Raw genomic sequence first — 14,160 nt, forward strand, 5'->3', positions numbered from 1 at the left:
GTCGGAGAGTTATGAAGACAGAAATATGATGTAACGAAGGGCCGAAAGTGCGACTGAAGTTAATCGAGTGTTCAATTCAGTCGAAACGATATTTCTTCAACACGGAAAAAAATTTTAAACTTAGAAATTTCACCTACAACAGCACAATTATTCATGAACTTGAAGGGATCCCATCATCGACTAATTTCTGCAATAAAAGAATCGCATCCTTTGACCGATTTTGAATAACTAGGGCTCATTTTGTTCGCGAATAAATTCTATACGAATCTACAGAATCCGTTTTTGAGTAACGGTGAAGTATTTTTCAGTAAGGTATTAGCACATTATTCGTCACAGTGACAATGATTTCAATAATTATGGTTTTTTGATCAACTGAAGAGTTAAATAAATGATAGAACCTTGATGAATTATAGAGAATCCATTTGCAATCAAATTTAGTGTTAGCTCATCGTGATCGTTTGAACAATGAGATTTTTTCACTGTACACTGTAAGAATATTCCACGATGGATTTAAATAAAACACGATTTGCTCTTAGTTCAACACTATCAAATTTCTCCACTAACGAATTATATTCAGGAAAATATGTCTTTTTTCTGCATACGTTTATTTATAAAAATTATAAGCAATTATGGATGCACAAAAAATCCTAATCATTCCAAAGTTCAAGTACTTTTGTTACCTGAAAATACAAAGCAATTCAAGATTTTGCATGAAATTTAAAAAAAAAAAAAAATACAAAAAGGAGAAGAAAAAAAAACGGGCGTACACTATAGTGGCGTCTGTGACTGAACCGGTTAACCTGCGTTATTTAAACGGTGTACGTGTTTGAATTCAACCCGCGCGTTTAGTGCGACTTTCATACACGCAGGCTCCTCCTATCGAGGATAATTACAAAAGAATAAATAGCGGCGAAAATTATTCCGGCGAGGAAATAGACCGCCGGCTTTCACTCATTTCAATCCCTCCCTTTCCTACTCCATTCATTCTCGTCTTCGCCTGTAATTAATTGCGTTGCTTTAGCCCCTAAAATCGCCTTAGACGTACCTCGTGACGAGCTGGTGAACCCGAGGCCACTGTCCCCTGGCGCGAAGGATCCTCGCCGTGCCGAGAAGAGAGGCTCTGTGACAGTTCGAGACCTCCATCCCCTTCAGAAAGTACCTCAGAGCGGCGAGCCATTTACCTGAAACAACGGGATGACGTTTTCTTTTCATCAATATACAACGAGTTTCCATTTCGCACTGCGGCATAATTAATCCGGCTTATGTGCATAATTAATATATGTATAGTCTAGAGTGGTCCTCAAAAAGGTGATTTTTTAATTTCGCCTGGCTCACCCCCCCCCCCCCCAAACCGGTTCCAAATAATTCAAATATCATCCCTTTATTTTTCAGTTTTTTATCTTAGCTCTAGCCCGTGCCCTCGAGAGGTTTGGAGTTCCCCATTTAATCCTTTCGGGGAGACATTAAATCTACCGAACGGATTTCCATAAAATTTAGCACAGAGGGTTTCTTGGGTCGGTGATTACGAATCTGAAGTGAAAATTACAAAATCCAAAATGGTAGATCCAATATGGCAACATCAAGTAACTTTTCGGATTTTGGTCCGGCATGTCGGATCCGTCGTTTTGAATTTTGAAATTTCAATTTCAGATTCGCAATCAGCGGCCCGAAAAATCCCTTTGTATTAGATTGAAAAAATGAAGGATCTAGTTTTGAATTATTTTAAACGGTCAAAATTAAAACATGACATTTTCAAGAACCACCCCAATGCGTATACTCCTGAAGTTAAAAACGAACGCTATTGCTCGCAATTTGCTGGAAGGTAAATTCTCAGGGGAAACTCGTCACGTACCGTTGCTGTTCAACCATGCCGCGTACTCGGCTAGGTGGTCAGGGCTTCGTGGCTGGAGACGAACGACGTGCCGAAGAAGCGCCCCCGCTGTTTGCCCGGTCGCCAATCGCGCCAGCACCAAATAGGCGGGGGTGTAAGCTGGATCCAAGGACACGCATCTCTGCAGCATCCTTATGCACTCGTCAGTCCGGTTCGTTTTTCTGGAAAAACAAAAAAACCAAAAAAAAAACTGAGGTGAACGGTGGTTCAAAAAATTAAAGGAATCCCTTTTGGTCTGAAAGTGAAAAGGATATAATGGCTCAGACTCGAATGAAATGAAAATTTCTCAGAACCATTGATTACCGATACCCTACATTTTGATATTTATTATTGAATTTTTATTCAGGATGAGCTACTGCATCGTCCTGGATGTTCTCGATGGTGAAATTATTTTCTTTTATCGATCCTTCGACCGCCCGGGTGGTATAACGAAAGCGCTAGGATGGGGAAATCGTGTGTACCTACACGGATTGTGTAGCGAGGTATGTATAATGGCGCACGTATGGTAGATTCCCGCGCCATAAATTCAACCTTGTAATAAATTAAACAGCAATTTAAAAGGACTTGGGGGAAGGTGAATTATGGTTCAGCTTTGACGGTTTACCGACTAGGTGGCCGTAAAAAGGGACGCGGTAATCACGTTAGAATCCCCAATGGTCAGGCTAGCAGGGGTGGTAATATGACAATCCCTTGTTCATAATTGTTTACCACATAACCAAATTCACGTTACGCGCGAGGTTATTTTTCGAGAGATGAGGGAATAAATTGGCGAAAAGAAATCGAAGGGAATGAAAAACATTGCAGCGAAAGTTTCAAAGAAAAGGTTGAGTGAAGCGATTTGCGATTAATTCTCTACTTTCACATCGTTTTTCCCGGTGAATCTAGCAAAACTTGTGGGCTTGCGTAATTTTGAAACACCGACATTGCAGCGTGTATTCGTGAATGAATAAACACTGCAAGAAATATTCTCCCGCTTCTACCAGTGCCACGGGTTCGCATACGTTCACATTCGGTATACATTTTCATCCGGCTCTGATCTTCTCGAATCCTCGCGTTTACGGAAAATTCAGCATTCTACAAGGATTTCACGTTACACGCGTTGTATATGTATAAATGTGCATACATATGTAAGAAACGTCTGAAGATTTCAAGTAAAATATTCAACGCCACAGGATGCGCCCCTGAAAACAGCCCCGAAAAAATCGAAACGAGATAGAAAAAAACCACGCCATTCCTCGAGGTCTCGGATATATTACGTTGATCCTTCGACTTTTGTGCTTTACGAACACCCGCACGTTCATCGTGAGTGTTATACCTTACTTTTTCAATTACCGAAATAGATTAAATTGGTAAAAGGAAACGAAACAAGATCACGTAATTTTGGGTTCCTTCTTTTAACACGGCGCAAATGAAAGACCGAATTCTACATTATCCACGATTGAAGTGAAAGAAAAACAAATCGTTGTTCAGTCCAACCGAGCGAGAGAACGGCAGAAACTATAAAAAACAAACAATTGTTACAGCGATAACTTACGGAGGGTTTAAATGACTGCGGAAAAGTGACCTACGGTTAAAACGAAAGCACACGCAGAGGTATAAGACACCTATACGCAAACGGAAGCAGAAACGGTGCGCGAAGCTTTTGCTCGTGTTAATTAAACTTTAATTTTGTCCGAAGCGGCATGAATTACCGCGGCACGCAAGATTTAACGCGTGAAATTCGCGTGAGCGCTTTTCGGCCAATAAAACGGACAATAAACCGTTGATAAAATTGTCCCGTGCCTGCAACGAAGGCGCGTATATACGTACATTATACGATCCATTATTTCGCGCGACCATCTTCGCGGGGGTTCTAATTAATATTTTTCCGGCAAAATATAGAACCGAATCAGGGAACAACGAAATTCGAGGAAAACAATTTGAGAATCATCAATTACGATAAGATCGCGATGGATGTTCGCGATATTCGTTAACACACGCAGGGCTGCAGGCCGTCGGAGCGACAATACAGGTATTGAATTGCATATCTTAATTGAATCTGCGATTCACGCGAGCAACTTTTTCGAGGTGTTGCCTCGCTTTACGGCGAAGCCGAAGCCGAGGGGGGAGTTATAATGCGAAATAAATTACCTGTAGAGCTGGCCAAGATTGTAATGAGCGTTGACGTGACCCGGCTGGGCGTTAATGGCTGACAGAAAGTGCTGTTCAGCCTCTTCGCCGACCGTCAGAGTTCCCAGGTTGTTGTGAGCGCTCGCGTAAGTCGGCCACAGCCTGAAACAGACGGGAATTGAACGGGGCGAATGATTGCCTGTAGATTTTTGCCGATCGTGAAGCACCGACAAGCCGCAGCGATACGGCTATCGATCCCTGCAGCGATGGGAATTCAACGGCGAAAATTCTGCACGGCACAGAAATGAGCGGATCTACGGAACTCGGTTAAGTTTCCTGAGCTGTTGCAGTTCGACTGTACAAAGCGACGTGCATTGCGGCAGAGCTCCCGGTTAGCTGTCGGGGATTAATTTCACCGAATCCGAGGATGCCGGGATATTACGCTCCGATGGAATCCGCCTCCCCTGCACAGCTGAAATATTGAATCGGTCTAGAACAAACTACGATTGGCACGCCAGATTACAAGCTTTGCTGAATAGCCTGGAATACAGTCAGATGGCGGAGTCGGGGGAACTTGAACGCGACATTACAGTTTCACTTTTCCACCGGGTAGAATAATTCGAAAAAACTTTTCCCACTCGCGGAGTATGATTGGTAGGAAAGTGGGTGGCAATCGGCGGAACCTGAATTCAAATGGACAAAGAGAAAAGGGGCCTTGAGGCTGGTCAATGAATTACGAGCATTCCCTAATCGAAATTTAGCGCCTACTTTACAGATAGTAAAGTAGGTTCTGTTCTAACGCTGAGAATGTCCAAAATTTACTGATTTACCAAGTTTAGGCTCAAAATAGGGTCTGCTTAAAACCTCCTTCAACCGTCCAGAGGTAGTACAGCGCTTCTAGTTAAAGGGGTTTTTGTATCCGTAAGAACGTTGAATAAATACAGCTGAAATGCAATACTTGATTTTCAAACGTTATTGAAACTGGTCAAAATTATGTCGAAATAGCTCTCGTATTATTCATTGCGAGCACTTGAATATCGCTGTAATAATGCATCTGTAGAGGAGGAGATACAGGTCCAAGGGGGAGCTGTAGATTGAACTGCGACAAACCAGATTCAATCGTCGACCAAGAGCGTCAAATTAGGGTTTGGTACCTTTGTCCTACGGAGCTGGAGGTTCGACGTACGGTTTGTTTTCAAATTCTTAGGAGTCAGAGGGTCAATGTAAGATTTCTAGGTTCAGTTTCCTTCAAAGTAGGTTTGTATGAATCTCGGTAGGGTCAAACGTAGGCGCTAAATTTGGACTCGAGTTCGACTTGAATGCGGGAAAACGTCTATCTAGTTTGGAAAACATGGTTTTCTCCGTTTAGTTTACGTAATTGTTTTTATTTATTTTTTTTTTTTTTTTTTAACTCAAATTCACATTCAAACGGAGGGATACATCGATGCACGTAGTTGAGGGGTTAAACGATCGCCTAATTTTTTCATTCCTATAGCTTTCCATTTTCTTCTCGCGGTTTCGAAGGGAAGGTAACAATAAGTGCGGATCCTCGGCAAGGCGCCGGAGGCGTTGGGGAAGTAATCCAAGCTTCATTTCGCGGTGCACACATCGAGATATTTCGAGGCGGCGACGGGGTGGATCCGGGTCTCTGGTACGACTCGCAGGAAAAACAACGATCCTACCGCCTCGGGTGAAACGATTTTACACTCGACACCCGCCGCTAAAGCCAATTTCAAACACTTCAGACAACCGTGCACAGCAAGCGCTGCGGCAACCTTAGGTAGACAATTTTCAACCCTTAGGTATACGTATAGTCGGTGGCGCCGTGTATGCGGTCGGTTCTTATTGCCGTCAAAGGAAAGCGACAAACTGAAACTTGGAATTTTCCGCTACGCTGGAAACGTTTCGTCTCCTGACAATGGAAAACATCGGCCTTCTTTGAGCCCGGGAGAAATGTCGGACGAGAATTTTATCAATTATAGAGACTCGGCGAGAAGGGAGAGCCCTTTTTCCTCTCCTCGTAAAGGCGGGCGATAAGCTTCGGACAGCAGCGCGACTAATATCAGCCGGCGAGGGGGAGAAAAGCACGAAGCGTCACGTCCTATCGACTAGAACGGATTTTTCTACGGGACTCCGCGACTCGAACACGGCTGGGATTAAGAGCTTCCGAGTGAAACGCCGGCTGGACTCGGATGCAGCTACGGCAGCAGTCGAAGCTTAAATCCGGTGATCTGCTTGTTCGGATCTCGAGCTTCGTCCGATCACTCCTCCCGTGTCTCCTCCCTGTTACTCTTTGCGATGGAATTTGCGGTGGTGGTGTAAAAAATTTTGAACCAGCCGGTTTCTCGGTTTATTCTCCAGCCTTGCAAAGGTCAGCAGTAGCTAAGCGAGGTCGAACTATTATGAAAATTTTGGAGCGAGTAACCTGTACCAATTATTGACACGTATAGACCCCTTTCATATTTCAAAATTGTTAATTGACGGCACAAATTGTGAATTTTTCGACGACAAAATCAATCTCTAGAGGGTTAAACTGTACAAATTTATCTTCAAGTAATTTTGGAACCGAGGATCAAACGGATACAACCAAAGGAGGTCAGTAACTGGTGCACTCACCTTATACAGAGAGTACAAAAAAACTTTGGTTAATATATCTAGGAACAGTGGGCGACGTTTTTGCAGAGCTCCGATCATTTCGCGTGTAATTGCAGTTGAATAGGAGGCGGGCAATATTGCGAGATGAAATTCCCCTCAAAGCTAGACTCGGACAGTTCTGCGTGGCTTTTCGGAGTAGAGCTCCTTTTATGCATGCATAATCCTTCGTGTATTGTTAGGCAGATACGTTTACAAAAGACGCGAGAGTTTCCCGGGGTGAGTCGGGTGGATACAAAGCTGGTGTAAGACGGCGGAAGACTGAAGTGGTCTTTCTTAATTACCGGTACGTGACAACAAGGCGACCACAGAGGCAGGCCACCGGAGCTCGACTTCCGGTTTCGGGGCCATGGTACCAGGGTGACTCTATCTTGGAGTTCCAGGGCTTGGGAAATAAGGGTCATCCGGAAGTTCGACTTTCGCTACCCGCGGATCAGCGAAAGTCGCGAATTTTCACGACGCTGAAAAAGCCGGGTGGAAATTAACAGCACGCCGTTTATCACGGCTCTGAATTTTCCGGTGTATTCTTGCCGTGACGAGTATAATGGCGATAAGGAAGAGCGATACGAGGACCGCGCGACGGGAATCCAGATTGGCGAGGTGCTCAGGGACATTCGCTGTACGAGCCGAAACGAAGCGAACCGAGGGAAACTCGATCGAGTTAAAAGTAAATCGATCACATATAGTTTTAAAAGTTATTTAAACTTTTTCCATGTACCTACCCTTAAACCCGCCCCGCGTCCCTCGTCCCTCAAACTCTCTGGTTAAAAAGTACTTCTTCGGAGTTATACCGACGCGACGGGTCAGAGCTGGTACCTATAGCGATACGCTTCTCAACCTTATCTAACGTCATCCTATCTCGACCATCTTACTAACTCTGCAGGGAATGTGGCTCGCAATTTTATCCGCAGAATTTACTCTTCGCTAGTGGATTCTGAGGTCAGGCGGAGACTCTGAGTGAGACTTTCCAGCAGAGACAATGTTGGTTATTGGATATTTATGATGCGCTTTAAGAACTCGAAGTAAAGCACCAAGTTCAATTTGCCAAATTCACAAAACGAGAGCAAATTCTATTTCATTGAAGACACGACCAAATAGTCGTAGATTTTTTAAAGCCCGCTATATTCTTGTCGATTGAAAAACATTGGTGAAACGAATATTGATTGAATCGCACGTCGAACAAAAGTTCGGGTTAAATTTATATTGAAATCTGTTCACGGGCCAGTGATTTTTCAACTCGTGTCAACAAATTTCCAAAATCTGTTTAACCCGTATCACGTGGAACGGCGTGTGGGTGAAATGGACTTCATTTCTCACTCGAGGATTCGGGCATGCGAGCACATACGAGTACGGAAAGGTGGGTCAAGCTGCGAGAGGAGGAGAAAGAGAAAAAAAATTGCTTCTATTATTTGGAGCGCTTAAGGGAGGCTCGATGCTAGTTCATTCGGCAAAGAGGCGAATACAAAGAGGGCGGCCGGGCGGCATGGCTTCAGCCTATATACCTATTCAGAGCGCACGCCGGCTCGCTTTATCTTCTTCTTATAAATGAAACAGGTTATTTATTATCCAATAAAGAGACACTCGCTGGGCGAAGCGTCCCAGCGGGCGCCGTTCTCTCCTCGGCGGCGCTGCTCCGAGCTTCTTCTTCTCCCTGCAGGAAGAAGCGCGCGAAATTCCCGCGTCTACACTTGACGTATAAATATCGGCGGCAACCCCTGACCCTTCCCTCCCAAACAGCTGAAAATACAATCCGGGCGCTTTCTACCGATTCCGGAAATCTAGTCGCTGTTCCAAGGGATAGGCAGATTTTTTTACTGGAATGAAAAGCAGTCTCTTCGCGTCGGTGGTAAAAGCAGCGAGTGATTTGAGAGAGAGCCGAAAACCACTCGTTGTCAGTTTACGATGTTTAGAGAAAGAGAACTCTGCGGCCCTCGCTAAGCGAGTCACACAATACCGGGTACGAAAATTGAAGATTCTTCATGCAAAGAAGACAAGTGTCTCTTCCCCTGAAAAAGGCGAACCAGTGGGGTCAAAATTCCCCTCTCTTTTGCATCTTTGTGTCCTTAACCAGGACCTGCATGCCACTTGTTTGAAAAAATCCAGAGTCAGTTAGAACCAAACTAGTATCAAGTCAACATAAATTATGCAAACACATGACGAATTATATACCTTATACATTTTCTATGAAATTTCCCATTGAATCAAGATACTCGATCATTGAACATCGGAACATTGAGAACCCATTACGTTTATCTAAATAGTAAAATATCTGTCAGTTATAAACACTAACTAATTAGTATGACGTGGTCTTAAATTTATTAAAAACCAGTGTGCGAACCTCACGTATATCTTCACACGCGGAGACAGTAAGATCAACAAGGTGTATCTTTTATCCGTTCCCTTTTTATCGGTTCAAACGTAGTCAGGTCCATCAAGGCGGCTGAGGCAAGGTTGACAAAGTAAATCAAAGATGTAACGGAAGGGTGAACGACGAAGGGGGAAAAAGCACCGGGTATCAATATAGCATCGCGAGACCGAACATTGATCCCTCTGTTCTGTTTTACCTAACTTTCGTCATTTTTATCGCGGTGCTGTATGCGATGCGTTATCGATATCGCCGCTTTTATGGTCCGAAAATTATGGGGCTCGTTGTCCCTGGTCGATGCAATCGGAAGCCGACTGATGGGTTCCTCCTGAAACCGCGAAGCACCCGAATTTAAATAATATTGTTTCCGCGAATCGGCCGCGCTGATCACGAACAGACGAGTCAAAAGGTCCTGCGAGACCGTGAGCATTGTATGAATTTCAAAAACGCCCCTATAAATTCCCTCGATTCCCATTGTTCGCCTTCAGTCGAGGCCCTGCCTTCTACACGCATACATATATATGTGTATGTATATATATATATACACATATATATACACATACATCATATCTACACGCGGCAGAATTTTATTTAGTTTTATTCTCGCACTTGTTAGCACGCCTCCAGCAACCGATACGCGAGACAAATTGATACCTCGAAATGGCAATCGAAAATTCTGATGTATGTATAATAATATACAGTTACCCGCGAGCTCTCGGCACTCTTGCGGAAATTCGTAAGACTTGAAACAGAATGGCTAAAAATGCAGCGTCGAATGCGTGCAGCTTGAGGAGGCATTTATACGAATTTTAATTAATTTTTTCTCATGCAGGAAAAGTTGAAAAATTTTCAACGGTTTTAGGCAAGCAGTTCTTACATCTTTTAGAATAAATTTACCTCATTAAAATATGTAATAAAAATTACCTCAATTGGCCGTATGCAGAGTCATACAAAGTAAAGGTTTTCGACTCCCAAAAATTTCTCCGTTCAGAGAAGGGATGTAAGAGTACAAAAATGGAAAAAACCGTAAATCGATTATTTGGCCATAAATGCCCCCATAATATTCTCCTAGGATCGAATTATACCCGTATTACCGGTCAGCCGTATACCCCGGTTTTTATTTTCTCTAAGCTTTTTACGAGATGCACATACGTTGCGTCAATGTATTCAAAGGTCTCCTTGCTTTTAGCCTGATTTACTGCGGCTGATATAGACGGACGAGCCGATATCCCATCATCCCCGTTTTTATACCCCTCGGAGAATAATGCTCCCTCTCTCTCTCTTTCTCTCTCTTTCTGCTTCGGTGCGACAGCCAAGAATACCATAAAATTGCAATCAAACAATGCATTATCGTAAATATAATGTTCCTTGTAGCACATAAATTTTTCATAGCTTATTCATGTACACGGATGTACATGTATTTATGCATTTTTTCAGTGAAGCTTATGTTGTTGGTATGTACTATTGGACGTGATTTTCGTTGGTAAATGAATACAGAAGTGAATGTGTGTATAATGAAGGTATTATCCGCCATGTTATATAAAAGGAAGAAAAAAAAATCACTTACCGTCATGTTTTAATTCCACGAAATAATTTACGCTTATTGGATTCAAAAAACGAACTGTTATTCATGCGAAGAAATACCTCGCTACTCCTGGTAAGCAAAAATTAATTTTTAACGATAAATCAGAGTTTAAGCAATTTTACAAAAATAATTTTATACACAATGTGCAGTATCTAACAACACGTATAATATGTTATACTTATTCGTCAACATTCTATAAGATAATGAAGTGATTTCAGAAAGTCAAACAATCTCTCCTCAATCCGTTAAAATTGTCTTCTATTAATTCGGAGCAAAAGTATAAATGGGAAAATTCTTTTGAGTCGAATAGAAGCAAATGTCACGATAGAATCCGAAGCACAACGACCGTCAGAGGAGGTTTAAGAGAAATATTTTACTCCGCGCTTGTTTCTGTTTGGTTTTTATTTCGATGATGCGAATCGATCGATATCTGGAGCTGGAAGTTTGTGGAAGAAAAAGTCATTATCCTAGTATCCAACACAATGCCGAAACGGGTTCGAAGTAATTAGCCGAGGGGCAGAGTCAGCCAGGTTTTAAAGCTCGGATGAATTCGGATGTATAAGTTTAGCATAATTATTCGGTTTAGTTCGGGATTAATTAAGTACACTAAACCGCAGAAGTTGATTCTGCCACCGGACTCGGTCCCCGAGGAGTCGACTGTATAACGCTTACATCTTTACCGATTAATTTCACGATGCCGTTCCGACCGCCTTGCCTCGCCTCGCCTCGTGAATTGATCGCTGCTTTGAAGTGCTTGAATAATTTCTCTTGCCCGGTAATCGTGCTCGCCTTAATTTGCTACTTGACCTAACCAACTTACTTAACAGCGATTTACGAGCTCACCCAATTGGTAAATCTCGAGTTATATATTTTCCACTTCACCTACCCCATAACTACCCCGTATTACTTTTTCGAGCTCAAACAAGGTGAAACGAGCTTTGTTCAGTCGACCGAAAACTTTAGTTGCATTTATTTTATGCGCGCAGACAAATCCTGCAAGCTTACGCAATCTCGTTGAATATCATCGAAAAATACACCTGAATACACAGGGTATTACACGTCAAATCGAACGGTCGGATTTAATCTGACTGCCCTTGAACACAGTCAAAGTACGTATTGAAAGGATGAACTTTGAATATTTTCAGATTTTTTCGGCACGTGGTTTCTTCACGACAGCTCGTCCAATAGATTTATTTCAACTACGTAGCTTACAACCTGGACGACGTATGAAAAATGTTCGTTTACAAAAATTTCAGATTCCTCTTGCGAATTTTTTGAGAGTATTTTTTCGGATTTTTCATTCCCCGTTTCAGTGTAGTATTGACACAAAATGCGCGCAAATTATTCGAAACTGAAAAGTAGCCAGATCGAATGGGTTACAATTTATACACAGCGTGCCTTCTTCAATGCGAAAGGTTGTCTGAAAATTTCATAGTGGCCGGAGCAGTGGTTCGGAAGATATATCAACAAATATTCACACGGTTGCGAGAATTTGGTTCAAACTTCGCGGCGCGGCAAGCTAATTGCTCACCCTGCGCGTGGCGCTGCTGCGCACTCGAGCCCGATCTTCAGTTGTTGCGCGTGTTGTTTACAAAATCGGTTGTCGACTGTTTCTCGCGGAGTATACTTCGGTCTATTATTTGTTACGATTCCTGACGTGATGTGTAAGTGTCGTACTGCCGGACAACATTCTTGAAGCATACTCATCCAAGGTAAGAATTCAAAACTATGTGTTGCGTATCGTAATACCGATTGTATGACTTTCGCCGTTCGCACCGCCACGTTACAGTACGTATGGTGAGAAATTTCACAGTTCCATGCAAACTGTTGCTTGTAAATTTTCAACTGCTTTTCCGCCCACTGCGATATATGTAGACAATCTTTGGTACTGAAAAAGATACGCTGTGTAAAAATTTCAGCCAATTCGATTAGGGCGCTGTTCTGTTACGGAAGATTTTCGAAGATTTTTCATAAAAACTGTACGTTGACGTGGCACGAGAAGTCACGGAAACTTACAAAGATGCCAAACTTTTGCATAGGAACTTTTTCTATATGACATCTGTCTTTCAAGCTGTGTTAACTTGAATAAATGACAAATCGGCAAACGCTGATTTTCGACTAGCTGCGGTAACAAAATGCTTGGTCGGGAAAATTTGAAAAAATTCGGGTTTCATAATGGCAATACGAACTTCAAGTGAGTAAAAGGGCGTGTAACGGGTTTTGCTTCTCCTTGAGCGTATAGCGTGGATGTACGCCTGATTGCGGTGACGCGAGTCTCTCGATCATCGATGTGTGTGTGCCGTTCCTGCGGGTGGCTGACAATCGAATGTCGTCCGAAATAAGAGAGCTGGGCACACCGACCTCAGTGCCGGATCGTTCATTCCTGGTCACTTTGTCTTATATTTTTATCTTTATTCAGGGTTGCTTTGGCTTATAATTTTACCTCTATTCCTGGTCACTATGTTTTATAATTTTATCTTCGTATACCTGTTGGTTACTGTGTTCATAATTTTATCTTCGAATCATGTTTTTTTTTTATATACAATCCGACAGCTTGCCAAGGCACATTCGTTATATGAATATCATAATGCATTTTGGAGTCTTATTTATTTGAACGTTTCTCCTTTGGTTATCCCGTACCTGATCAATCCGTGCTCATTCATTTAATCGTGTTTTAAACAATTAAATACCGATTCATCAAAAATATATTACAGGCGAAAACATCAAAAGTGGTCAGGGAAAAAAATCTTGTATTTTCGTTCGATTTGACGTGGAATCCCCCGTTATACATATAAATAGAAAAATGAATAAAACTCGCGTGTCGATGAGTGACGCGGAATTACGCCGAAACTAAACCGAGTGAAATTGGCTTGTGGGGCTTAGGATATTGAGCAAAAAAGCGATCCTTCGAAAATGCAATATTCGCAGAATAATTACGCCATCGCGAACAGCGATTGTAAAACGTTACGGTGACAAAAAGAGAGTATTCTGTATATGTACTCGGTCGGAAATTGCCATTTACGAAAGGCTTAAATTTTTCGCGAATTCACCCTGCAGTGCATGTATTGTACATGGGAAATTAGATCCTCGATTGGAGCGATGCGAATGTTGGAAAGCGAGGCGGTGTCGATGAAACGTAATTTTCATCGTTGTCGGAGGCCCCTGGATTTTTACTCGTTTTCATGCACGCCTGTGTTTGTCCGGAGTGATTGCATTTTCGAAGACAAATATTGCGCCATTACGACGGCGTGATTGGCTGCTACGGTACGGAGATACCTACCCTCCTGCCGCTGCAGTTCGCACCCTGTTTATTGCCGTAATTGCACCCCCCTTAATTGCCTCCAATTCCGCTACGGAATTCGGTCCCGCAGACTTCGACGGGGCTTCAGAACCGGCGAAAACTATCGGACAAAAAATCGTTCGACGATTCGACCTCCGCGGTTCGCATCACCACCCAGAAGTCTCTCGGTTCTACCAGTCTCGTTATAAAAAGGGGGGGAACAACATCGCGACGACTTTCAGAAAATGGGTGCTAATTATTTTCGACGGGCACTCGCG

General features: G+C 42.8%; 1 protein-coding gene across 3 annotated transcripts in view; it reads right to left on the bottom strand.

The window, feature by feature from the left end:
• The window catches only part of LOC124306745 (protein O-mannosyl-transferase TMTC1-like), a 145,513-nt gene that overhangs the window by 10,264 nt on the left and 121,089 nt on the right, over positions 1-14,160 (bottom strand). For all 3 annotated transcript variants that reach the window (XM_046767703.1, XM_046767702.1, XM_046767701.1), the window contains 3 exons: positions 4,022-4,162; positions 1,853-2,052; positions 1,046-1,181 (listed from right to left, as the gene is read on the bottom strand). In XM_046767703.1, coding sequence (XP_046623659.1) covers positions 1,046-1,181; positions 1,853-2,052; positions 4,022-4,162 — 477 coding nt within the window. The remainder of the gene's footprint in view (positions 1-1,045; positions 1,182-1,852; positions 2,053-4,021; positions 4,163-14,160) is intronic.

Source organism: Neodiprion virginianus, chromosome 6 (assembly GCF_021901495.1).
Source record: "Neodiprion virginianus isolate iyNeoVirg1 chromosome 6, iyNeoVirg1.1, whole genome shotgun sequence".
NCBI classification, from domain to species: domain Eukaryota; kingdom Metazoa; phylum Arthropoda; class Insecta; order Hymenoptera; family Diprionidae; genus Neodiprion; species Neodiprion virginianus.